General features: G+C 36.2%; 3 protein-coding genes and 1 pseudogene across 4 annotated transcripts; 2 read left to right on the top strand and 2 right to left on the bottom strand.

The window, feature by feature from the left end:
- The first annotated feature begins 1,196 nt into the window (after nucleotides 1–1,196).
- Nucleotides 1,197–6,870, top strand: LOC111331860 (uncharacterized). 2 transcript variants are annotated; one of them, XM_022937058.2, is made up of 4 exons: nucleotides 1,197–1,998; nucleotides 5,392–5,574; nucleotides 6,214–6,287; nucleotides 6,330–6,870. In XM_022937058.2, the coding sequence occupies exons 1-3, from the start codon at nucleotides 1,527–1,529 to the stop codon at nucleotides 6,267–6,269; spliced, it is 711 nt and encodes a 236-aa protein (XP_022792793.1). In that variant the 5' UTR covers nucleotides 1,197–1,526; the 3' UTR covers nucleotides 6,270–6,287; nucleotides 6,330–6,870. The 2 variants fall into 2 exon arrangements, with proteins under 2 accessions (XP_022792793.1, XP_022792792.1); XM_022937057.2 differs by having other exon boundaries at nucleotides 1,199–1,998; nucleotides 6,214–6,870.
- LOC111331859 (adenylosuccinate synthetase isozyme 2) lies at nucleotides 6,213–18,401 on the bottom strand. Its single transcript, XM_022937056.2, has 16 exons — nucleotides 18,150–18,401; nucleotides 15,106–15,173; nucleotides 14,942–14,976; nucleotides 14,736–14,798; nucleotides 12,121–12,171; nucleotides 11,294–11,345; nucleotides 11,059–11,104; nucleotides 10,651–10,712; nucleotides 10,518–10,550; nucleotides 10,210–10,258; nucleotides 9,898–10,024; nucleotides 9,281–9,435; nucleotides 8,856–8,980; nucleotides 8,296–8,393; nucleotides 8,026–8,175; nucleotides 6,213–7,727 (listed from the first exon to the last, which is right to left on the bottom strand). The coding sequence occupies exons 1-16, from the start codon at nucleotides 18,327–18,329 to the stop codon at nucleotides 7,675–7,677; spliced, it is 1,347 nt and encodes a 448-aa protein (XP_022792791.1). The 5' UTR covers nucleotides 18,330–18,401; the 3' UTR covers nucleotides 6,213–7,674.
- LOC148729687 (uncharacterized) lies at nucleotides 13,147–14,115 on the top strand (annotated as a pseudogene).
- A 762-nt stretch (nucleotides 18,402–19,163) lies between the features above and the next one.
- On the bottom strand, nucleotides 19,164–25,439 carry LOC111331912 (N-alpha-acetyltransferase 40). Its single transcript, XM_022937131.2, has 11 exons — nucleotides 25,289–25,439; nucleotides 25,095–25,139; nucleotides 23,807–23,857; nucleotides 23,566–23,618; nucleotides 22,977–23,072; nucleotides 22,792–22,860; nucleotides 22,621–22,710; nucleotides 22,041–22,124; nucleotides 21,829–21,866; nucleotides 20,864–20,903; nucleotides 19,164–20,380 (listed from the first exon to the last, which is right to left on the bottom strand). The coding sequence occupies exons 1-11, from the start codon at nucleotides 25,292–25,294 to the stop codon at nucleotides 20,242–20,244; spliced, it is 711 nt and encodes a 236-aa protein (XP_022792866.1). The 5' UTR covers nucleotides 25,295–25,439; the 3' UTR covers nucleotides 19,164–20,241.
- Nucleotides 25,440–25,441: the final 2 nt, after the last annotated feature.

The following is a 25,441-nucleotide window of genomic DNA, read 5'->3' as shown; positions in this document are numbered from 1 at the left end:
GTAAAGATACTTCTTAAAACTTACTTTGTTGATGTTACTGATGACCTCTTTAAGATCGGTGAAATGTCTAATAAACCTTCGATCGCACAGTCACTCGTTTGTTTAGTGTACTCAGTCCGAAATCATATTCTGTCCAGCGGTAACTCCTCTCATAGACCAGAAGGCATAGTATGCATCAGGAGTGGTCACCGACTCCACTCCTCCCAGTGTAATATACTCATCGTGGAAAAAGTGTTACACGTTCAATTGGTTTACTATTCAAGCCTTTTTTGTCTTCATTTATCCACGGTATTAGAATCCTCAGGTTTTTTCATGGCACCATGAAAACTTATTAGGTCGGATTATATCACTTTCAGGCACAGAATACATTCAACAGTTCTTGACATATTTTCTTTGCATAAATTTACGGCGTTTTGCTATTTGAATCAGCACAGCTGTAAATATTAGAAATCGGCAGCGCTTGAAAAAGGAACAATTTTTCCTTCTCATAATGTTTTTTTTTTAATCAAAAATTACTTTTAGTTCTTAGTTTGAATTGGCACTAAAGGCTGGCATTAGTTATTGTTAATTTCATTGCTACTTGTTATTATTGATTCAGAAACCTGTAAATTCTGAAGAAAGGCTTTCGGCAAACAGCTTTTTACACCTCACAACAATACAACAAGCTCTGTTCACGAATGCAATATTTGTTAATTGGCAAAGAAACTAGAACTGACACGTCAGAAAAAACAGCGACTTCTCCTTAATCAGAATAATGATATTAAAAATGTACCTAACGTGCATTTGGAAGCATATAAACCAAAAATACACAAGTTTACTCTGTTGATGACAGCGTTAATTCTCAAGCGGTTTATTTAAAACCCTCTCTTTTTCAATGCAAATGCACTAAATTGTTCTTAACCGCTAATCTTCTAATTGCACAGAATTGAAAAGAATGCCTGCTATCCGCCGAGTCTCTCTTAAAGGTGGATAGAAAATTCTAAGACATATTTTCATTAAATTGTAAGCAAAATCGGATCCAATACAAACATCATGAAACATGTGTATACAGACTGGAAACAAAAATGTCTGTTTTTTTCTGTAATTAAAAAAAAGTAGTGTTCCGCTCTCGCTACAGCCAGCAATACATTAATGAACAAAAGATCGTATTATCGTTTTTGAAGCAATATTGCACTCGAGAGCTGATAACAACACAACGTTGTACGCTTTATTGCGTGTGATTAACGCTGAAACCTTTAAATCCATCAGACTTATGGCACTCGAATAAAAAAGCCTCCAGGGCTGTGACCAGCTGAGGACAATTAGGTGTTGATAGATGTGGAATGTAAATTGATCTTCAGTTTGAGTCTCTATTGTGATGTAAAAGTCTTAATCCACAGCAACATTTTGTAGTTTTCTACCTTCGCCTCTCTCTCAGTAACGAATCGCTGAGAACCGTAGGAAATTCATACTTTTAAAATCTGTATACTTCGGCGAAATATAGTGAAGGAGAGACCAATTGCTGAGGAATAATCGTTGATTACCTAATGATGTCTCTTGGCCACAAACAGCGCGGCAGTAGTTCAACACAATTTTTAGTTGCTGACGGAGACAACGAAAGTCAGGGCCGAAATGCGAAGGAAAATTTGCCAGCTTTGGGATTAAATGCACCAGTTTTTACTAGTGACAATAATTCACAAGCTGCAGGTGACTCGAGTGCGGGGCTACCTCAAGTGAAACCCTTGGAAAATGGCAACTATCTTCAACGAAGTTTCAGTCTTGAAAGTTCTCGAGTTACACCTCACTCGGCCAGAGTGTCGTGTTCATCTTCCGCAACAGCTGGTTTGTACACACCATTTCCTGGATTTCAAATTCCTAATGAAACAATTATCCCAAAGGAAGACCCAGCGACAGTAGTGAAACGAAAACAGACAATCTCCGCGAAGGATGCCATTCCAGTATTACCGCGTCCAGTCGCCATTGTTTGTCTTATTTTGAACATTGTCATCCCCGGATCAGGTAAGAGCCCTTGTTCGCTCGATAGTATGGATTGATTAAACATTTATTCAGGGATGTCTTTTGAAGCAAGAAACGTTCTGACGATATTTCGTTAAACAGTTAACATCTCGCACTCGTTTGACTATTTAAATGTATTTCTAAGTATCTGACCATCGTGGATTATTTTTTTCTATTTAATCTTACACTCAATTAGCTGACACAATTACAATTTTAAAGGAAGTCTTAGCCACAAGACTTTAGCCGCGAGGCTACCATAAGGTCTTTCAAACATAAAATACAAGTCTGAGTCTTTTCCAAATGCATTTTTATGACATATCGTAAAAATTCTTATTCTCTTATTTCCCCTGGCTCTAATAGGTATTATGCTTTAATACATTTATCAGGAGCCTAGCAGGACTCAGTCTTTGAATTGCGTGCAGGGTAGGAAATAAAAAAAAAAAAGTAAAAAAAAGAATAATAAACAAATCGAGGAATAGACATTGATATACGGAAGTTTTCCGAAAATGTTTTTGTCGCTATTAACGTAAAAAAGAACAAATTGGCAAAAAATATACATAACAGACAAAAAATATAAAAGAAACCGATTATTGGAAAAATGTTTTTTTACAATAACAGTTTTTAAGTCACTAGACTTAGGAGAATTCGTTATTTGCCCATTAACATAATGTTATCAACATGCGATTTGTGTATCATGTCTACCGAATCATTTTTTCCGAGCAGCCTGTTAAGATTAAGATTGGAAATATTATTTCCGCTACATACAGCACAGACCAACCGTATAAACTCTTCCTCAAACTGTTTTTCTATTTCTTACGTTTTATTTCTTTCACAATGCTCAAACATTTGTAGTACTGTCCGTGATGAATTTCGTAATTATTTCACAATACAACTGTACTAATTCTCAAGTGCTAATCCGAAAGGCCTGATTACTTATTGTCTTTGAAGAAAAAATAATCGATGAGAACAAGATGTTTGTTACCATTGGCTGTCATTGACAGAATGTTCTCGCCTTTTTTGCACTTCATAATGGATGGCTAGAAGCCGCGTGCGATCATGAACTCGCCGCGAAGAAATAATTATACTACTGCGGTATTGTCAGAACAAGGAGAAATAGTGGTGAAGTTAATCTAAGTGGAATCAATAAAACCAGACAATTGATTTAAGGAGCAAGACGACAAACGCGTTAAATTGTAAGCAAAGCAACAAATCATTGGTGTTCATAGGCTCGGTTATCAATATTACACTGAACAAAAAAGTATGACAGATATTATAAATCCTATCAAGAAAGCAATGACACAGAAAACCGATAGGTGTGTCAAATGCCAATGTTCGAATTCTCTTCATATCATCACTCTCCTCCGAAAAATAAAAAAACTCGGGGTGTTACAAGAATTGTTTGGCAGCATTGCCTACTTTTTCCAACCATTCCCATTTCTCTTCAGAGTAATATTAGAGGAAACATTTCACTCCAGTTTGTAAAGACTGCAAATTTAAATTATTCAATTTGGTCTCTCTTTCCTTTACTTCATGTTTCGGGAAAATCTATTTAATTTTGCATTCAGTTAAAAGAATTCGTGCGTCACGCATCAAAAGTCATTATAATCTATTATCAGATTTAACCGCCGCGGAAGTGTTCCGGCTCGATAGAAATAAAGAAAATGGAATAAATATCCCTTTTTCTTGGTCTGAGAGATTAAAGTATACCAAAATGTATCACGTGGTATCTAATGTTCGTCATTGTTGATTAGGACGCCACAGTCATCCGTCTGGTAAAACTGGTAAAACTGGGTCTAAACAGGAGCATGACATACTTGTGAAAGTACAATTTACGTTGATAGTATATGAAAAAACAAATGCCTACTAATCGCGAGTCTCTAGTTATCTGTACTTTGTGTTTCGTCAGTTGTGGGCTTTTGATCACCATTATCAAACATCTTTATTGACGACTTTACCACCAGACAATCAAAGAAGTGCGTTCGAATCCTAAAAGGAAGTCACATTGTTATGAAATGTTCAGATAATAAAGTATACGAAACGATTTGATTTTTACCCAGTGAGTCGGCTAGTTCCACAGCTGACAAAATGACTTACATTAGTATTATGACATCACTATAACGTATCTCATTAGCGGAGAAATTAACTTAATGATCAATAATCACGATAGGATTTCGCGACGAAACACTTTGTATGAAGAGTCGGTGAGAAGCCAGAGAGGGCGGAAAAGAACAAAACGCTGATCATGGGATAGAGCTGCTGCTAAAAATTACATTTCCAACGAAACTTTTGTGCAAGATTAGTCCTCCCAAAACAAAATTTTGGGAAAAAGACCTTTCTTTTTACTGGTGCAGAAATTTTTAATAAACTCCCTTTAAACATTGTGAAGAGTAAAAACATTCAAACGTTCTGCCGCCGAGCAAGACATTTCTTTTTATCTTAACTTTGATATTTTATCTACTATTTTAGGTCTTAATTGTGTTTTGGCTGAGTAGTCTTAGGCCGTAAATGTAGTTTTAAAATTCTAGTCTTTTATCTCTTTGGCATACAAAGCTTTGCTTTCATGTCCAAATTGAGCACTCTATCTAGGATGAGTCATTGCCGTTGCAATTGCGCATGCTCGCTGGTTTTCTCTAGTTTGAGCACTCTGGCATGGCTTAGACGATACCACAAAGGTTGGGTCGTTTGGGGTGACCGTCTCGGTTCTCCTCCATCCTAGCATTAGCACTGCACTGATGAGGCCCAGAAGGCCGAAACAGTACTGTCTGCAGTTAGTTATATATATATCACCTTAGTTGTGATTTGAGCACTCTCGCATGGCAATATGCCTGCACTTGGTCCCACAAGTGTAGCGCCCAGGCAATGGTTTATTCCAGAGCTTGGCCCAGTGTCTGCACTGCACTGATGAGACCCATATAGGTCGAAACAGTGTGCACTGTCTGCAGTTATATATATATATATATATATATATATATATATATATAGATATATAATTGAAAATCTTGATGTAAATTATTTTTAAGAAACAAGGCCCCTATGGATGCCAGCCTTAGAGCTGAATGGGCTACCCTGTGTGAATAAAGCTTTACTTTACTTTACTCCCACTGCCACTCGTTAAAAAAGAATTGTTAATACAGGTTACGTTATAATAATGCTTAGTATATAATATGGCGTTAGAATACGAGAAACCTCGAAAAAAAAGTTTGCCAGGGTAGACAAACAGCCACAAATATGCAAACAACTGACAAAAATTGCAAAAATAAACTTTGAGAAGTTAAGGTTTAACGTTGGAGTAAGCACAAATTGCGTTCTTCAGCAGATTTGTCAAAGTCTGAATGACAGCATGACTAGTGGGTCAGTGATGAAATATTCTGATTTGACTTTGTGTTTTCTTTACAGGGACGGTCTTATCTGGTCTGATCGCTTTCTTCCTGACTCGGAGAGACATGCCACTGATGAGCCGTACTTCCATTCTGTTCGTCAATTGTTTTGTGGGTATCATGCAGCTGGCAACAATTGTCTTCCTCATGATTGGCTGGTTCTGGAGTATAGCCTGGGGCTGTGCATTTGTAGGATTTTCTGGTAGGTGTTTAACATACTTTTAGAGCTTCATTAGTTGTTAGATAGAGCTCATGATTAGATAGTCCATTTTTGGACGATGCTTTTACGAAGTCCCTCCAAATGACATTTCGGATACAGAGTTACAGAAAGGAGGGAAAATCTAAAGGAAGTAAGAAAAAACTCATTGTTTGTTCTTCCACATGTTTGTTTCTCCCGGGAAGGTCATTAAAAAGCCTTTACTTCTTGTGCCAGCACTCAAACATCATTGAAGCATGTGACATTATGGGATGGCCATCTCTAAACCCGAAGAAGTTGGGGAAACCCGTGACACTGAGCAAAGATTACAGTTTCTGTTTGAAGATTTTGCTCGCGTTTATCACTCCCTAATGACTAATTATCCCTAATTATCGTATCCAGCGTTCCAGGGAAGAAACGTATACGGTCTCTTTCGTAACGTCGCGTAATGCTTTTCTCGTGCGGGGAGGAGAAAGGATTGCGTGACAAGATCAGACAAAGTCTGCGGTGAAGAACATAGTTTGAACAGTGCTCTTCAAGTCCCCTAAGAAGAAAATATTTTAAAAGTACAAATATTGTGTGCTTACTCTAATTTTACGAGGTTGAAGATGTTTTGGTTAATTTATCCTCTTGTATGTTCTGCAGAGCGTTACAGTAAAGATCTTGAAAAGGTGGAAGGAACGGAAGTTGTCACTGCGTAGCTCAGCCCAACCTCACAGTTCACCTTGCCCGTTTGGAGCTGGGCTAACTGTGTCAAACAGACAGATGTTGAGACTGTTCGCTGCCGGTGAACAAATCTTCGTTAGGTTTCGAGTTGAACATGTCTCGTGGCTACTACAGCGATCTACGGTAGCGAACTTTCGTTAGAGCGGCTAGGAACTCAATGGACTTGTGTGCCTTCTCTGTGACTTTGCCGAAGGGGAGGAACCTTGCTTAACATCTGTCGAAAGTCTTTGCTTTGTTTGATACAGAAGAAGACTGGATCAAGTTAATTAATTTTTAATTCACGTGGCAAGCGAGAAAACTACATTTTTACTGAGGCTGATATAACGTAATAAGTGCATCCAACTTGAAATTCCACTATAAAAATAACTATTTGTTTGCAGGCACGCATAGGGGTAATGAGAAAATCAAAGTGCTTGAGTTTAAAAGATCGAGTGTTCGCGATGAAGTGTCATACCATAGCAAGCGAGTAAGTTTGCTTCCGTGTTTGTGTTCCAGGCCTAACAATTCTACTACGGAACGTATTGTTTTTTTATTTCACCAAATACATATCATAATAAAGTGGTGGAATTTTGGCTTCATGTCGGCAGATTTATTCTTTCCTGCATTGTGTTGTGCTTCATCACTCCCATCCCGAGTCTTGAGACAGACAGGAAGTGTTATCAGAGAGAGAAAGGGGGGTTGGAAGTGTAACTGAACAAGTCATGTTTAGGGAGCCGTTGATAACCTGCAGTACGATCCGTATGCTGGGGAACGAAACTTTACGATAAATAGACCAACAGATTGTTTACTACTCGCATTTACTAAAACAAACATTTCTGGAAACTTACAGAATAGTTAGGTCAAAGCTACAAATACACTAGGTATACAAAATTCTCATAAGGTGCCAGGAAATGATTCACTGTCGATGGAACAATTTTTTTTTACGGCTTTAAAATAAATATATCCACAACTCTCACATTCCCCCTGATGTTTTATTTTCATAAGAAGCTTTTTTTTTTTTTTTTTTTTAATTCAGCAGGGCCATTTTATTATGTCATGAGTGATATCACCTTCATTTACCACAAATGTACTGGTTCAAAAGCTTCTTCTTTGCAAAATTTTTACAAACAATACTATATATTGTGCAACCAGCTTAGTGTCCATCTGGTCACGCGTGGGATTCTATCAACAAAACCATTACCTGACATAAAATAAGGCTCTGTTTGTTTGTTTGTTATTTACCCTTGAAATCTCCTTAAATCGAGTATGGGTGGAATTCTTATTATTGCATATTCTGCGTATACAATTACAATACCATTACACGGTAACACAATGACATCCACAAATAGATTCAAGATCATTTTTGTGAGCTTCTCTGTGCGTAATGATTGCTTCATTTCTCTAAAACAGAGACACCATGGCATCTCTGGATTTCCCGACTCCAACCCATTGAACTGCAACAAAGAAACACACAATGTTAGCATGCAATTAACATACCTATTACCATGGACTCCAAAACTTTAATATTTTCAGCTTGAACCTTGCACCAAAGTATAAAGAAATAACATTCTAGAAAACTTTAAAACCAATATTCTATGATTTCACCGCCTGATAACCAGCATTTTGGGGATGTTCATTTCCGATTTTAAAACCTCACCCCATCAGTGATTCTACTTTCAGTCAAGTAACTCCAAGTTATATTTCACAAATCATGGCTATATTTATTCAAGTTTAACAAAGTCTAAATCTCACCTGGAATTTGTGTAATTTGTTCAATTTTCCTAATATAAGCTTGTGCATTAGCTGGTAACTCATTGAACGTTCTACAATGTTCAATACTGGTCAACCAGCCTGGTAGGGTTATGTATTCCACTTCAACTTCATCCAAGACTTCCACACAAGCTGCAACCAACATCAGAGTCAACAAAAACATTCCATACTTATGCATGTCAAAGTGAAACTTTATTTTATCATTCAAACTAATAATTGATGGACAAAAGGCAACAAGACCAGTAATCATACCTGGGAAGGATTCCATCAATTGTCCTTTGTGCTTGTATGCTATCCCAATTTTCACCTCCTCAAAAGTGTCCAAAACATCAAGCTTGGCAATCACAAGGCTGTGAAATATGAACCGTGTTAACCACAAGTTATAGAAATTTAAGCATAAAAATGTTTTTTGATTTGTAAATGGTCATATGAAAAACATGCCCAAAATTTTCTACTTAATCTGTCTCAACATCCCGTTGCAAGCTCCCAGTTTAGCCCACTTTTACTCATTCATAATTAGTAAAAATGTCCCATAAAATGGAAGCTAGATATGCCAAAAATTTCAGTCTTCCAGTACAGTTCAAAGTAATAGCTATGAACTCTAAATCTTCATTTTAAAAGAATGTTTAAAATACATTATCTCCCGTAACAAATAGAAATGCATGACACATACAAATTACCCCAAAAAATGACTATCAGGAGATTTTGAAGTTTGACAAACATCACAACAAAAACTAAAAAAGGAGGGAAAATGAATGGGATTGTGATGGTATATTACTTTTAGTAATCATGAACTGGTTATTATATTGTACCTTGTAAAATTGTTGATCATGTGAGAGTATTTGATCATTACAAGATCAAGCCATCCACAGCGACGCTTTCTGCCTGTTGTTACACCAAATTCCCTTCCTATCTGCTGCATCTTATCTCCAAGTTCCTGAAAAATGTATTTGATCAGCCAAAGATTTAAGGTTTAATAGATGTACAGCAATAAAGAAAGTGGTAGTCTTTAAAACTCTTCATTTGGTAAACCTACAGCACTGTGAATTTAAATCTGACATCTATATCTGCTTGGCTACACATTCAGATCACAATAAAGTTATAATCTTACAGAAGAACTGCGTTTTTTGTCAAGAACAAAAATTCGCAGAAGTTTCTTAAGCCAGCTTCTGTTACATTAATTTGTGATGCAAAATAAAGAGATCGCATGTTGTTGAAGCAAAAAGAAACAAGTTACATTTTTAAGCTCTGTTGGGAATCCTCCAAGACCAACCCTTGTGGTGTAAGCTTTGGTAACACCATGCACATTGCCAACTGCAGTGGGTGGAATGCCAAGACCTGTGCATACTGCACCCACGGCACAGTTAGAAGATGTGACAAATGGATATGTACCTGAGGAAAAAAAACACTATTGCTTAGCAAATGCCAATTCAATACGATTAGAGCTTCCACAATTGAGAGGCTTTATCATGATAGCTCTCTATTTCAGAATTTACTTATCTTTAGATAATTAATGCAGGGTAGATAGGTCATCAAGTAGTCAGTATTACAAACAGGGAGTTTTCTTTATTCATCTCACAGCAAATGATTAATCATGCAGGATCATGTTTGGATCATATCTGGGCATGTAAACATAGATACATTTAGCAAAAATATAGCTCAAATGGGAGGGGGGGTTGAAAACGCTTTACAGAGGGCTAACACACAAATGGCCAGAATAGACATCACATCTACAAACTGTGGTTTTGTGATACAATCAATGTATTGAAAAATTGGTTCAATTGACATAATTCCTTACAAAAATCATGTCCAAATGTTTATTTAAAAAAGCAACAATGATGAATTACAAATTACCAAAGTCAATATCCAGCATGAGTGCATTTGCTCCCTCTACAACAATTTTTGCTGATTCATTCTGAAGTGCTTTGTTCATGTAGCTTACTGTGTCACAAACCAAAGGACGTATCTTTTCTGCATAGTGCTACAATTAAATTAACACCAAAAAAGTTAACTGTGAACATTAAAAAAATTATCAACAATAACTATCCCAAACATTTAAGTAAACTCTTAATATTGTTTGTTACAAGTAACAATTAGTTACACAAACATGTCCAGGGTTACTGAAGTATAACAGCATAAATTCTGAAATTCCCTTAACATTGTTACCTTGTACTTTGTTATCTCTTCCTCAATGTTTGTACTAAGACCTGGATATCTAAGAAAGAGCACAATGTACAGTATAATGTTTATACATATAAAGAGTATTACGTACAAAGAGTACTTACATGTACTCCAACAGAGGGCTTTTTTAAAACTGACCAGATATTTTGGTAATTCTAACAGCTCTGATTCAATCAAGGTTAAGAGTTACCACAATGCTCTTGGGTTGGGTTAGTACAGAAAAAACATACACAAATAAACTTTCAGTTTAAATATAAACAGTAGGCAAAACACTTGTCTATTTCAATACTTACAGCCTCTGAAAATGTGACACCAGTCCTCGGAATCTATTACAACAAAGAATTCACAAGATATCAAAATAATTAAAATTAATTTGGCATGGCTAGTGCTAACCAAAGCACTCTTTACCACAGGAGGGCTTCTCACCTTTTCTCAAAAACCTCAAAGTCTCCAACTAGGTCACAGATTCTGAGGCCAATCCTTTGTGCCTGTAAACATAATCGCAGTAAAATTAACATTTATTAAAGAGTACAAAATGAAGATTTTGACATGACTCTCATAAAGTGGAGTCATGTCAACCACAAGAGACGTTAAGCTCCAACATGCAGTCACCTTTAGTAATTAAAAATGTGTTTGCAACCAGAGTAAGGCAATCGCCAAGATGAGAAAAGTGCAATGGTTGTATGAGTTTTAAAAAGCAAAACTTTGGGAAGAGAGCCACAATAAGAAGTATTTACTTATGAGAGTATTTAATTTAATATTAATAATGTTAACAAAGCTCTCCTCTAGATTTATTGCAAGATTTCTTCCTCCAAGCAATGTGAGCAACACTACCTTAGAAGCATAGGTTGGTCCAATTCCCTTCTTTGTGGTCCCCAACCTAACAGAAGACAAAAGTTTACAACTTTACTCACCAGAGATGTCCAATAAACACTACACCAGAGACTGTAAATAAATGTATATTTACATTCATGCCGTCATATGTACATAAGATGAGATCATTCCACCACAAATAGAATACTTTTCATTATTATAGAGATACTGAAGGACAGTCTAAAATCTTACTCACCCTCCCTTTCCACCTTCACGTAGTTTGTCAGATTCCTGGTGTAAGTCAAACACTAAAAGGAAAACATCATTCATGAATCAGTTAGTTGACACTATCTAAGATCACTGTGATGTATTAAATTACTAGATAATAAAACTACACTGAGATGTTCTTCTCAAAACCATTACCGTAATTTCCGGCTGTTTACCTGTGGGTAATCTGTTGAATTTGCCTTAAACACGCGCCACTGTGGGTAATAGGGAGGTGCCGGTTATGTGACAGTTTTGAAATCTACTGGCAGTTGAATTGAAAAAAATTCTCACCTACCTGTATTTCCACTTCTCAGATGAATTTTATTGTATTAAAAGTGCCACAAAGTGGCACGAAAACATGATGCCAACTTGAGTTTATTTCATGCACAATTAGTTGCGTTACGAATTACTATCGACATGTATGTAAACAAAACCTTGATTAACAAATATAAACCAAGGATAACCGGCGCATCAGTAACAAATTTCCAGTGAACACTAGCCTCCGCTGAAAAGAATTTTCCCATTTTAAGGGACTTGTTAGGCCCAGTAGAACCAGAGATATCGATTTTTTTTGAGAAATCAACAAATCAACATGGCACTGAACGATCGTTCAAACAAAATGTGGCCACAAATTTGCAGAGTATTTTGTACAAATTTCCTTTCCTTTTAAGGTGTGGGTTATCCACCAGTGCGGGTAATCTGTTGACTTTTTTTTGCTGCATGCAATAATCGGCTGGTGTGGGTAATTGGCTGTGCGGGTAAACGGCTGGAAATTACGGTAATACATTACAAAAATCAAATTAACCCTTTCCTCACCTATATGAGCTCTGTCAGAGACAAGAAGTCTTTTCTCCCAATCTGTAACCCCTGCAAAGCCATAAATTCAATTTGATTAATTTGATTTGTTAATATTGCTAATTTGTTAATAATTGATAGTATCATGCTATTGACTTCATAACTTATGTGAGGGCTGTAAGGTGGTTTTCTGTGAAACGTGATCAGCTGTTTTAATTGCTGCGACTTGTGATTGTAAAAGGTTTAAAAGCCATGAACTGTGAACATTATGCCAGTCATGATACATGAAATGAGGATTTGATTTTCTGTTATCCATGATAAGTGATAAGAAAATGCAGATTTTTCTGTGAAAAATTACTCACTAAAGAATTTTGTCTACCAAACAATGTGAAACACTTGGGGCATTCTTAACATGACCTACTTATTTTAGACCTTGACTGACAATCAATAAGGGTATGAATCAGTTTAGTTCTTTGATCTTCTTCTCACAAAAAGGTGCCATTGTGTGAAGAAAAACATTGGAACTGATGCTTGGCATGAAATGGGGAAGAAATTCACAATGTTATGGTTTTCAAAAACACAAGATCTTCTTTCACTATCATGTTGTTTACCATGAAGTGCGAATTGTGCGCAGGACCCCCCTAACCACCCCTCTCATGTGATCACTTTATGGTCTTTATAGATAAACTGAACATCAAAGTCATTTCATGAAAATCAGCCCTGAAGCAGTACATAGAGAATGAAATAAAAAACCTCTACAATTAAGAGAAGTTTCCTGTAACCATTACTAAAGTGCTATAATAATAATAATAATAATAATAATAATAAAAATTGGCCCACTTCGTTTAATAATAATGATAGCAATTATTTATAATTCTAAACAATATATCTAATTATTTACAAATTTTTAAAAGAATTAATATTAATGTTCACGATAGAGGACTGATTACAATATATGAGAAAAGAAAAAATTTAGTATAATACTAAATAGGAAAAACTGTTAAAATAATAAAGACCTAAAAATTATGAGTGCAGATGTAGATAATAAAAATAATAATAATAATAATAATAATAATAATAAAGATGGGGTGTAGGTCCATTTTTAAAGAAGTGGCTAAGTGCGCAGAGGAGTTGGGGCTGGAGTTGGATTTGGAACACGCGCAAGGGATTAAGGAGGCGGTGCGGAGGTGCCAAATTGAGAAGTTAGAGGATGAGATCAGAAACCAACGATGGCAAGGACATCTAGTGACTACCAGGCTAGAGGATGAGAGTTTGAGTGCCGATGGGTGTTTCTGGTGGCTCACAGAGTGGAAGAACTGCCCATCACACACAATTGCTGGACTCGTCGAGCTATAAGAGCAGTTCTTGCCAACGCGAGTATACATGAGTCAGAAGACCCACAAAAGCAGGGAAGGTGAGGTGAGGTGCACACTATGTGGTAAGGCTCCAGAGAGCGTGGCTCATATCTTGTCAGGATGTAGTGCGCTGGCCCAGAGCAAGTACCTCTCTAGACATGACGCAGCACTGAAGGTACTGTTTTACGAACTGTTGTATGATGAGGGAGTTATAGATGAGATACCACCCTGGTACTCACCCGACAAGCCCAAGCCCGTGTATGAGTCAGAGAATGTTAAAGCTTATTGGGATGTCCCTATATACGCTGATCAACAAGAGGTCAGATGCAATAGGGTGGATGCATGCATTGTAAATCATATGTGCAAGAGAGTTGTGACGCTGGAAATGAGCTGCCCATGGGTTAACAATCAGACAAGAAAGGATGAAGAGAAGACACTTAAGTATAAACCCCTTCGCTGGGAACTAAGGCAGCAGTTCCCAGGCTACGAGGTGAAACAATATAACATCATAATGGATGTCCTCGGGGGGTGGTCACGGGAGCTGGATGTCATGATGTGCGAGCTGGTGGGAGGCAGAAACACAGACGTACTGCGAAAGATGCAGAGGGCAGTGCTCTCGGGCACGTTGAATATTGCCCGGACTTTCAAGGTGGCAGTTTGAGTTCCTGTTAGAAGAAGGACCATATACACAACGTAAGAGCTCTTTAGGGTTAGTTAACGTACATTTATTTTTTACTCCATGGCTCACAGGTTACGGTTTTCACCCTGTGTTGCTTGATTAGAATGTAGCATTCAGTTGAATTCTCTGTGATAATAACAATAAAAACAGAAACACCTCAACGAAAGTCATTGAGAAGCTTTCAAAATACAAAGATCTTGAGATTGAAATCGCAACAATGTGGGGAATGAGAATAGACACTGTGCTGGTTATTGTTGGTGCACTAGGACTTATTAGAGAGGGAATGGAACAGAACTTAGGAAAGATCCCTGCAGCCAGTAACATTAATGAGCTGCAAAAGATCATCCTCCTTGGAACGGTGCACATACTGAGAAGGTTTCTCTCCATCAAATAAAAGAGTTCCCTGGCACCCCAGGACCAAGGAATGGCCCTGGTTCTAGGAGACTGAAAGAAGCAAATAATAGCACTGTAAACAATAATAATAATAATAATAATAATAATAATAATAATAACAATAACAATAACAACAATAATAACAATAATAATAATAATAATGACACAATCATTAACAGAGTTTGGGAAAGTTGAATAAAAAGGGTCACCTTTAGCTTCAAGTGCTTTCAACTCTTCAAAGAACTGTGGAATGTGCATCACAACACCATTTCCTAACAGAAAAAGAAAGAAAAAGATATTTGCAACAACCACATACATGTACCAGATCAAATTAATGGAAAAGACTTTGTATAATGATCATGTAATTCCAATATACCAGTAAGCGATATAATCTGCAAAAACCAAAATTGCTCACCAATAACACTGACTGCTTTTGGTTGAATCAATCCACTGAAACCACCAAAGACGGTTATTTATTGTATGATTAACAAAGAATGACAAAAATGTAAAAACAAACTTTGAAAAATTTCAGCTAATATAAAAAATTTAAATTTGGTTATTATACTTAAGAGTTCTTACCTTGGAACCATATGAAAGAAATATTCTTTTGAGTCAACCACAACTGTATGACCAGCATTGTTTCCACCCTAAAACAGAGAGCAGAGGTAAATTACATGTTTCCACCCTAAAACAGAGAGCAGAGGTAAATTACATGTTTCCACCCTAAAACAGAGAGCAGAGGTAAATTACATGTTTCCACCCTAAAACAGAGAGCAGAGGTAAATTACATGTTTCCACCCTAAAACAGAGAGCAGAGGTAAATTACATGTTTCCCCCCTAAAACGGAGAGCAGAGGTAAATTACATGTTTCCACCCTAAATCAGAGAGCAGAGGTAAATTACATGTTTCCACCCTAAATCAGAGAGCAGAGGTAAATTACATGTTTCCACCCTAAAACAGAGAGCAGAGGTAAATTACATGTTTCCACCCTAAAACAGAGAGCAGAGGTAAATTACATGTTTCCACCCTAAAACAGAGAGCAGAGGTAAATTACATGTTTTCAGGATTGCCTCTGATTTGTTGAAAAAATCAGAGTCATCACTACATGAACGACAAAGTCTAACAAACTGAGAAAAGGGAATGGAATTCTTGACATGAGATGCCATCCTAACCCGGAACTTTCAAATATACTCGCACACTACAGTGCTCAAAACTAACTTTTTGAAATGGTTTTCCTGAGACAAGTAGTAGGAAATTTTCAGTAGTCCTGGAAGGAATCTAACTGGTCCCATCTATTGTTTCGATTCATTCACTCCGAAGAATACAGTTACATCTATCTCCCAAGGAAAATGATGGACATGAAATTCTCAGTACCATAATATCTATCTACAGTAATATAAATAGTTTTGAAATAAAGGATAACTAGAAAAAAAACGGTGAGCAGCCATGATGTCAAGCAATTTCCTGCCATGCATTGCTGCTATCTACTGCGCATGCTAGAAAGTTTGCTAAAACCAGTGCATCTCCATTTTCACAATGGTGTCACGGCATGGGTCTTTGCACATTCATAAATAAAGACAAAGCACACATTTAATGGTTGTTTTTATTGACTTAAAATTCGTAAAATACAAACCAGATGAAAACAAGAAACTGCATACTTGTCCAAAAGTAAGAGTAATTGTAATTCTCACTTGTCCCATGGTACATTTTACTCGTTTTTTATGAGTGAACAACCATTAGCTTCAAGTACTGCACTATGCAAAACTTGTCTTTTCATTCATAATGTTGACAAAATATCAGGACCCAAATGATCCCTCGAGATTACTGATCACTTCAAGTGCACCTCCATCAATGTCATCTATTGCATAACCTGCACTTATTGCAAAAAGATATACATTGGTGAAACCTTTGCAAGGTAGAATGGAACGACAAAGATGCATTAAAACCAGTTGCTAGACACTTTAATCTATCTAATCATTCTAAGCAGCATATAACAGTCTGCAGCCTTTCCTTACATTTAGGTAGCTCAGAAAGCCACAAAACTCTTGAACAAAAGTTTATCTTTCAAATAGGCACGCTAAATCCTGCTTTTCATTCTACTAATTTATTCTTGTTTTTCTCGTCACCATGTTCCCATCAATACCGTAGCTCCACTTTCCTCATATAAACACACACACAACCCACAATTCCTCCATTCACTCTGATGAAAGGCGAACACTCCAGACATCAGCTTTCAAACTCTTTAAGGTAGCCAATTCACATTATCAACTTAGTTGATTAAATCAAATTTCCTCATTAACCCTACTGATGCAGCACCAAAGTTTCTTCAGAACCTTACCCCCTATACAGTAAAAACCCACATACAAGAACACCCATTTTCGGGGTTCAGGCTGATTTGGCTCTTATATATCGGGTATTTTAGATGAAATCAGCCTGAAAGTGTTCTCAAGTGTTCTTAATTTTTTACTTCTAAATAAATGTAAGGGATTTACTAACTATGATGAAATACATAACTTTGAGAGAAAATTAAACTTGAGACACACAACATTAGAAAATAAATTGCACAACTGAGAATATTTTTCATGTAATTATAAGACTTTTAATTCCAAATACAGTTGTTGTACATTTGCTATACACAGCAAGTGAAATTACTAGCATTTGTACAGAGATCTTAGTGCAATACCACAGTAAAGCTACAGACACTGTTTGTTCTATTAAACTGACAAGGGAAGAGTTTTTATATATAAGAACAATTTTCCATTTTCAATTTTCAGGCCAAATTTCAGCCTGGGTGTTCTTAATCCAGATGTTCTTGTATGTGGGTTTTTACTGTATTAATTTGTCGCAAATTCTGTTGGCTTACAATTTCATAGCAGGTACTGAAAGAATTAAACTAAAAGTTCACCCTTGCAATAATTTATTATGCAAACAAGAAAAAAAAATATTGCAGCCAAGCCCAGCCTTCAGCATTTGAGCTCAATTCAAGCCAGGTGTATGCCAAGAACTAATTTTTCCACCAAGAGTCAATAAAAACGTTCAACTACGGTACTGTGTATTGGAAGAGTATCTCTCATTTCCTTTCTAATAATGGTGTATCTCCAAGGGAGAAGGGAGAAGGGAGAAGGGAGAAGGGAGAAGGGAGAAGGGAGAAGGGAGAGAGGAATTCATGAATGTGTAAAAACATGTTCCATTCTGTTTGATCTCGAAAAACAGATCAGCTTGATTTCACTCACCATCTCCCCTCCAAGCCTACCCAAACAGAAAAAGGAGCACTAGTTAGTGGACATAAGTCAGGTAAGGGTGAAGTAAACCTCTCGAGGAACCCTGACTTAACCAATCAAAACAGCTGTTTGATTAAAAGTTTAAGTGTGAATTCAAGATACTAGCAAGACCAGCAACAGACCGACACGTACAGTACAAATCTTTTTTACTCTAACGACAAACAAACAGTAAACCATAAGCGAGTCGTGATGTATGCAAATTAAATCACGTAGGAGTGCAAGTTGTAGTCATGTTAACCTTAATTGACATCTAAGAGATCATTCTAATATACACAATAAATAGTTCTGCAACTTCCCCTCTGTTTATAAACACATTAACCAAAAAACACAAATCTTAATTACCTGACACCGGCAAACAAGATCGGCATCTGTAGCTAAGATGTCAACTAACTTTCCTTTTCCTTCATCGCCCCACTGTGCTCCTAAAACAACTGTCACTTTGGCTTTAGGGCCCACAGCTTTCCTTACCGATGTCCCTAGTCCATTAGTTATGGATGACATCGTAAAAGAATTGGATAACATCGCAAAACTAAATTTCCACGTAACTTCTATTGTTTCTAATTCCCTTTCCGCGCCAAACGTGCCCGGGTCAGCTTGGTAACCAGGTTCTAAAAGATAAGCGTGTTTTATCCAGCCTGGGGCAAGCCTGGGGAACAACCAGAAAGGATACCCCAGAAGGGAACAGTGCTGCTTTTGGTATATGTTGATTGGCTAATGCATAACATTTAAAGATCCAATAGGCTATTAGCACTATCAGCTATTTTCTAAAATGCAAATAATTTGAAATCCCTGTATCTGGCCAGCAAGACTTGTAACTTTCTGGGAAATCTTAGACAAAACATTAAACAGTGGTTGGGGACATGTGGATTGTCCAGGAAGCATTTATGAAATGAGATTCTTAAGAATTGTTTTATATACCTCATTCCAGCGTACCAACTCCATCTTTCCCACATATTTCAATATTTTTTTACCCATTACTTGAACACTCCTTTTTTTCCTGATCTGCACTGTTATTGGTGCACACACTCCCTCAATCATATCTAGCCAAACTGAGTACATTGTCAAGCAACTGGAAACAAGCCAATGCTGTTAAGTCTAACTCATTTTTTCCCCTTATTTTCAAAAAGTAATAGCAAACAAGAAACAAAAGGCACAGCAATGAAATTCAGCATCCCACTTCATGGCTTCAATCGGAAATGGCTAATGTGTTAATTTGCTACTCTACAGATTGCAAACAGGTGATATCATCAAAGCTAAGGCATTTGAGCATTGTCTATACAGGGTGTGCAATTACATTATAACCTTGCACAGAGCAAGTGGTTTCATGTCTAGAAAATCACAAGAGTTTGAAACTGCTCAAATGGTAAGAGTGGATAGGTTTATTCAAGAGAAATATTCAAAAATACCAGCTCAGTGGCAGATCTAGACCTTGAGCTAAGGCGGGGGAGGGGGGGAGGGGGTTGTGTGAGTGTGAGTACACCTGCCAGTTTGTCTTCCTTCTGTGTTTATTTTTTTACCCAGAATAAGGGGGGACCTGGGCCCCCCAAGCTCTGCCCTTAGATCTGCCATTGCAGCGTGGGATCAACAAAGTCTCAAAACAGTTTTTATTAACTTTCACCATGCTGGTTAAGTTATCACCACATCAGTTAAGAGTAATCTCTTTGGTAAAAGTTAACATATTCTGTAACAAAATGTTGTCACCTTAGCAAAAGAACAAATACAAATCAGCCTGGTTTATTTCATTTTCTTAAAAGTTTTGCTATAAGCAAAAGCTATTTCACCTCTTTCTCTTTAGCTCAATTGCTGCTGAACTGCTAATACTATTTAAAAATTTACTCTAACTATTTATCTCTATTACTATTTAGCTGTAGTAAGTAGAATGTGTGATAAATTGGAACTTAGTGATAGCCTGGTGGTGGAGTGATGAAATGGGGAATCCTTAGGTCTGAAGTTTGATTTCTCATGGGGAAGTTTTTCCCAAACTCATGATACACTGAAAACAATTTTTTCAACTTACATTTTACATAGTATAAGTCTGTGTTCTTGCAAGCATAATTAAGAGCACTTGCCATGAGTCAAAACTGATTAAGCCTTCCTTGCAAGAGTTTCTCTAAAACCTAATTTATACTCCATAAAACTAATGAACATACACTTTTACAATTACCTAAGTGATCATGCTGAAACATTCTGATTAGCAGTAGAAATAAGCTTAAGTTATAAATGGAGGAGTCTAACTTAGGAGACTTAAAATAGGATTCCTCACACTTTTACACTCATCATAATCTTCTCAGAGACATCTGAATGCAATTATTTCCTTTTCTCAATAAACATTAACAATAATTAGTTAAGTGCATAGGAAAGGAAATGGATGACAGGGAGTAGGGGATACGATAGAATAAGAAGATGGGGGTTGATAAAAAAGTCTAATGAAGGTTTAAGCAGCTGTGTCTTTGGTGCCCATGTCACTGTTTGTAGAAGCTTTTCTCACCAAAGTTTTGCTCAGGATATCATAACAATAATCCTCAGAGTTCATTGGATCCCAGATGGCTGGTGAAGTCTCATCTGTCTGGAACCTAACAATGTAAACAAATAAACAAGTCTGTTTCTTTCCCTCACTGTCCTATCCCCCTCTTCACAATATCATATGTTACAGATTATCCATACTTCCCCTCTTCAGTGAATAATGTTGCCCCATGTTGTCCCCCATGGGGAGTGGTCAATTAACATATGTATATGTATGTATGTATGTAATGTTAAGTACTAGGCAATCAAATAGCTGCAAGCTTAATGTGTGCTATTCCTTTGATTATTTATGATAAAAATTGACCAGCCACTCAAAACTTTTCCACCAATGCATACTAATCCAGTGATGAAATATCCCTGCAGTGTTGACATGGCTGCTGCAAGAAAGGTTACCTTTACAATGGTATCAAATACATATACCAATACCAGGTGTATTTCATCACAATTTTCCTGATCCAAATGAAAAGAACACTCGCTACAGACCACATTCTCTTTTTTCCAAAAAATTTAAATGAGAATTCCTATTGACCTACTTCATAATCTTGATGAAGAAATTTTGCGCTCTCTCATTCTCTGGAATAAAAAACACCACAAGTCAGTCACAACTGAGTCTTAAATTGTTCCATGTATTCACTTTGAATATCTTAAAACACCCACTAGGTATTGAGTGAACTCCTGTGCTTTCTGTAGCTGGGTGCATTTTTCCAGATCTGCCTATGCAAAATCTTTTAAACAAACTGTGACTAGCAGGTTTCAAAAGCCAAGAAAGGGAGGAGGGGGAAAGTAAAACAAAAGAACATTAGTCATGATATTTATAGCCAGGCTAAGTTGAGAGTTATGAACACTCTTCCACAATACATCAATAATAATAATATGGTTTAAGTCATGATGGAAGTTAATTGAGAGAAAAATAACTTCAAATTATTATCCAACTACACCTAGACGAGTACGAATAACGCCATAGACGAGTACAATATCACGTGGTATTTGTACTCGTCTATTGCAGTACTGGTTAAACTGGTTTTCTCACATCGCCCAAGCAAAGAATTGGATTGTAGTTCCGGAAAAAAAAAAAGTGGCGGACAATTTCAATCATATTTCCGATGACGAAGAGTCAGAATAGCTGGCAAAATATAGATCCAAGTTCATTTGATGAATCAAACAAAGAAAAACAGCTTGACGACCAGAAAATTTCTTCATTTAATGAAGAAAATAGAAACAGCAACACAAAAACGCGCAAATTCCGTTGCGCTTTGCATACTTCTGTCACACACTCCCCGTAAATAAATATCAGTGAAATTCACCCGCAGAAACAACAGTTTTGGATAATAAATAACTTATATGTTTTGTTGTGTAGTACCGCTGAGTATTTTTACTCGTTATTTGCATTTTGACTCGCCCTACGGGCTCGTCAAAATACGACACAACTTGTAAAAATACTCAGCGATACTACACAACAAAACGTCTAATAAGATATATATATTTCCTGTATACATACCCTTAAACACTGTTAGCATGACTTTCTTCATCTGGGCTCTAAAATGGTAAAATGTTCAGAAATTAAACAAAGACCTCCACACAGTGAACCAGGCTATGAACATCTGCTATGTGATATACCGACTAAACACCCTTGAAAGTTAATAAATACTGTTAAAGCTGATAACAGTGTGATGAAGTAGTTAACAAATTAAAAAATACAATAAAACCAACCTGTGAGCCATCATCTCTAAAATCAGCATTAGGAATTTCCCAAGTCCTTTGCCCCTTGCCTCAGATTCCACTTGGATTTCATAGCTGAGAAAAAGAGAAAAACTAAGTTACCAGTACTTACATCAACACATACTTCAGATATTAAAGAAATGTAAATACATTATAAAAAATGAATTTTCTACAAGATTTCAGCCCTATTACCAACTTTATGTTGGCAATCATCTGAATGAGCAAGACTTGTTGCTTGCTTCAGTAACCAGATTGGCATTTGTAATGATTTTGCTTCAATGTGATCACTTCTGGTGGATTGGAACATTTTGCCTGCATACTGTTAGCCATTTTTAAATTAAGAAGTTTCACTGGATTGTGAACCATTATGTTCAGCTGTAATTGACTTGTATTCAGCAACTGTGATCATGCATTTCCAAGATGCAATAATGGTTTGCATGGTAGTGGGTATTTCATCAACCTTATTGCATTATGAGGACTGACAAAATACCGTCAAAATGTTGTGATCTCTATTGCAAGTGACCGATATTTTTAGGGCAGTCTTCATCAAAATAATTATTGTTAAACTCACCAGTAAAGCACTTCATCTCCTTCCTCCAAGTCAAACCTAAAATGTGAGAATCCCACAGCTTTTCCAGATTCTGCCCTGGCAATCAAATATCTAAAGACCAAAAGAATACTCAGTCAAATTCTAGGGTAGCTGTATCTATGAACAACACTCAAGGGCTTTGCATAAAGTTACCGTGATTTATCTTCTGTCATTTCTTCTTTCTTCTTTTTGTCATTCCATCCCCAGCTGCTATTTTCATAACTGTAGTTTATAATTAATTAAAATGATTAGTCGATGTATGAAAGATAACATTTTTCAATCAATAGAACCCCATTACTGAGATACCTTAGTTTCAAGATTTGTAAAAAATCACTTACAGTAATTGCATGTTGTGTTTTGTGAGGTCAAATGCCCAGTTGATATCCTCAGTAGGCATGTCTTGTAGTCGTTTGCATTCAATGCAGAGATCCAACCTAACAAGTTAAGACACTTTTTAAATAATGTTTTTTTATTTTCTAAAAGTTCAGGATGTCACCCAAAGCATACTTTAATTTTCACCTATACAAGAAAGTGGGGTGGTGTCTGTGATGTTGGTGGAGAGAAAAATGTGTCTGGGTTCAGCTGGAGTTTACAAAAACCACATGAAAACCACACTGTCTTATCCCTTATCAACCAGAAGGCTGGAAGGGAAGTAGAAGAGTAATATATCAGCATGTACATCATGAGAAAACACAGGCATGTAAGGAAGTTATAAACCCCCTGTTATATCGATATCTGTTATACGATTTCCGTAGGAGTAATGCTTACATAACACGTCACTGTCTTGATTCTTACCCAGTGTCACATTTAGCCAATGTCTAATTCTCAATGCAACACAGATTAATACTTTCTGAGCCCCTGGCTTCCCTGATATTTGATTAAGTTTATATGTTCTAATTTTCCATATTATATTCACATAAAACTCACCCATTTCTTTTGAATGTCTTGAAGGCAGTTAGTGGTGCCAAGGGATCTTTCACCTGCAAAAATAAATATTTTATTTACCTTCATTTAAGAATTCAATGCATGATTCAAGTGTATCAATGATTTCTTCTTTCTAAATGGTAAGATTCATTTCTAACATTTCATGTTGTTGTTCAGCAAATTTCACTTATTCCATTGAGATCACTTCTTTGCAAATATCAGTTTCACAAGATACAGAACTTACCTCATTAGCAACATCAATAACAGCTTGGGCAGCACTAACTTTGGCCATTTCCTTAAAAAAATGCAAAATTCCTTTCTTGACATGATTTTAACTAATTATTTAGTACAATGTATTTGGAGACTTGACATAATTTACTCTGGCTATGTGGAAAACATGTATTTCTAGTTAAAACCCACATCAAAGATATTCAAAGTTGTTTATACACTTCCCACATGCACTATATATAGTGCATATGGAAAGTGTATAAACGATTTTAAATTCCCTTAATTATATTATTATTATGTTAATACATTCATGGGATTTCATCATTTTACATAATGGACTGTACTATAAATACACTTGAATGGGTTTAATCACTTTCCTCTTATTAATGATTTCTTTTATAGAATACTATTATGGGATTTCTGCATTTTACAAAATGGAATGTATCATAAAATACACATGAATGGGTTTAATTACTCTCCTCTTAATGGTTTTGTATAGAATACTATCATGGGATTTAAAATTCCCATCACTGTATTATCAAGTTATTATACATTCATGGGATTTCTACATTTTATATAACGGACTGTACTAAGAAATCCACATGAATGGGTTTCATTGCTTTCCTCTAAATGGTTTTTGTATAGAATACTATCATAGGATTTTCAATTTCCATTATTCCAGTTTTATTTATTTGATTCACATTTAATGGTTTTTTAACATTTTACATAATGAACTGTACTACAAAATTAACATGAATGGGTTTAATCACTTTCTCTTTAATGGTTTATGTATAGAATACTATCATGGGATTTTAAATTCCCATTAATGGTTTAATTACCGTTATTGTCATTAATGGGATTTCACAAAATTACATTTAGGAGACTGAATTTACATTAATGGCTATTGTCAGTCATACTTTTACCAAGGAAAAATTCCATTAATGGTAATTTTGTAAAAATGGGAATTTAATTATTCCCATAATGGGAATAACAAATAACAATCATGGTTTTTTGGAAATTTTTCCGGTGATATATAACTTCAAAACCATGTGATCAGCTTAATATGCGGAATGAATTTAAAAGTCTGGATAAGCAAGAAGAAAACCTCAACTATAAATGATATAAAGATAAAGATCTACAAGACCTTCCCCATGAAATAATAAAAACATTTCGTCCAGATAAAGAAGAATTTGTATTCTTTAATAATACTTAGCTAATTCCTTGATTGGTTTCTCGATCAAAGGCTCGAAAAAAGCCCCTCGCGAGGTGGACCCTTTCTTGCTAAGAAGTATTTCAATACTTACCTCCTTCCTTTTGAGCTTTTTCTCCTTGCCTTTGGATGATTTTTTCTATGGATATGAAACACAAAATTAAAAGAAAAAAGTATGCATCATGTATGGATGAAAGTTTTAAAACAAAAGAGCTTTCCGATCGATTGCAGTGCACGTACATCAGCCATATAAACTCTGACCTTATAAGCTTCTAAGGCATAACTTACCCCCATTTTGTTAAAAATAAAGAAATTATCGGTTAATGATGCCTGACGCTGACTACTATTGCTCGGAAAATGTAAAAATACGCCAAAATGTCTGTCTCAAGAAATTGTTGTTTCCCGCGCTATTTCGTCCGCCATCTTGAATTTTACTAGACC

The sequence above is a fragment of the Stylophora pistillata genome, chromosome 6 (assembly GCF_964205215.1).
Source record: "Stylophora pistillata chromosome 6, jaStyPist1.2, whole genome shotgun sequence".
In the NCBI taxonomy this organism is placed as follows: domain Eukaryota; kingdom Metazoa; phylum Cnidaria; class Anthozoa; order Scleractinia; family Pocilloporidae; genus Stylophora; species Stylophora pistillata.
This window is presented reverse-complemented; position numbering and strand designations above follow the sequence as displayed.

Bases quoted from the DNA above. Each gene is read 5' to 3' on its own strand.
- LOC111331860 (XM_022937058.2), top strand. From the start codon at position 1,527: ATGATGTCTCTTGGCCACAAACAGCGCGGCAGTAGTTCAACACAATTT. The intron at 1,999-5,391 runs GTAAGAGCCCTT...TTTTCTTTACAG, and splicing joins CATTGTCATCCCCGGATCAG to GGACGGTCTTATCTGGTCTG. The intron at 5,575-6,213 runs GTAGGTGTTTAA...TATGTTCTGCAG, and splicing joins TGCATTTGTAGGATTTTCTG to AGCGTTACAGTAAAGATCTT.
- LOC111331859 (XM_022937056.2), bottom strand. From the start codon at position 18,329: ATGTTATCCAATTCTTTTACGATGTCATCCATAACTAATGGACTAGGG. The intron at 14,977-15,105 runs GTAAGAACTCTT...TGGTGGTTTCAG, and splicing joins TTCTTTCATATGGTTCCAAG to TGGATTGATTCAACCAAAAG. The intron at 10,713-11,058 runs GTAGTGTTGCTC...TTATGTTTACAG, and splicing joins GACCAACCTATGCTTCTAAG to GCACAAAGGATTGGCCTCAG.
- LOC111331912 (XM_022937131.2), bottom strand. The intron at 22,125-22,620 runs GTGAGTTTAACA...TCTTTTTCTCAG, and splicing joins GGAGATGAAGTGCTTTACTG to CTATGAAATCCAAGTGGAAT. The intron at 20,381-20,863 runs GTAGGTCAATAG...TTACATTGTTAG, and splicing joins TTCTTCATCAAGATTATGAA to GTTCCAGACAGATGAGACTT.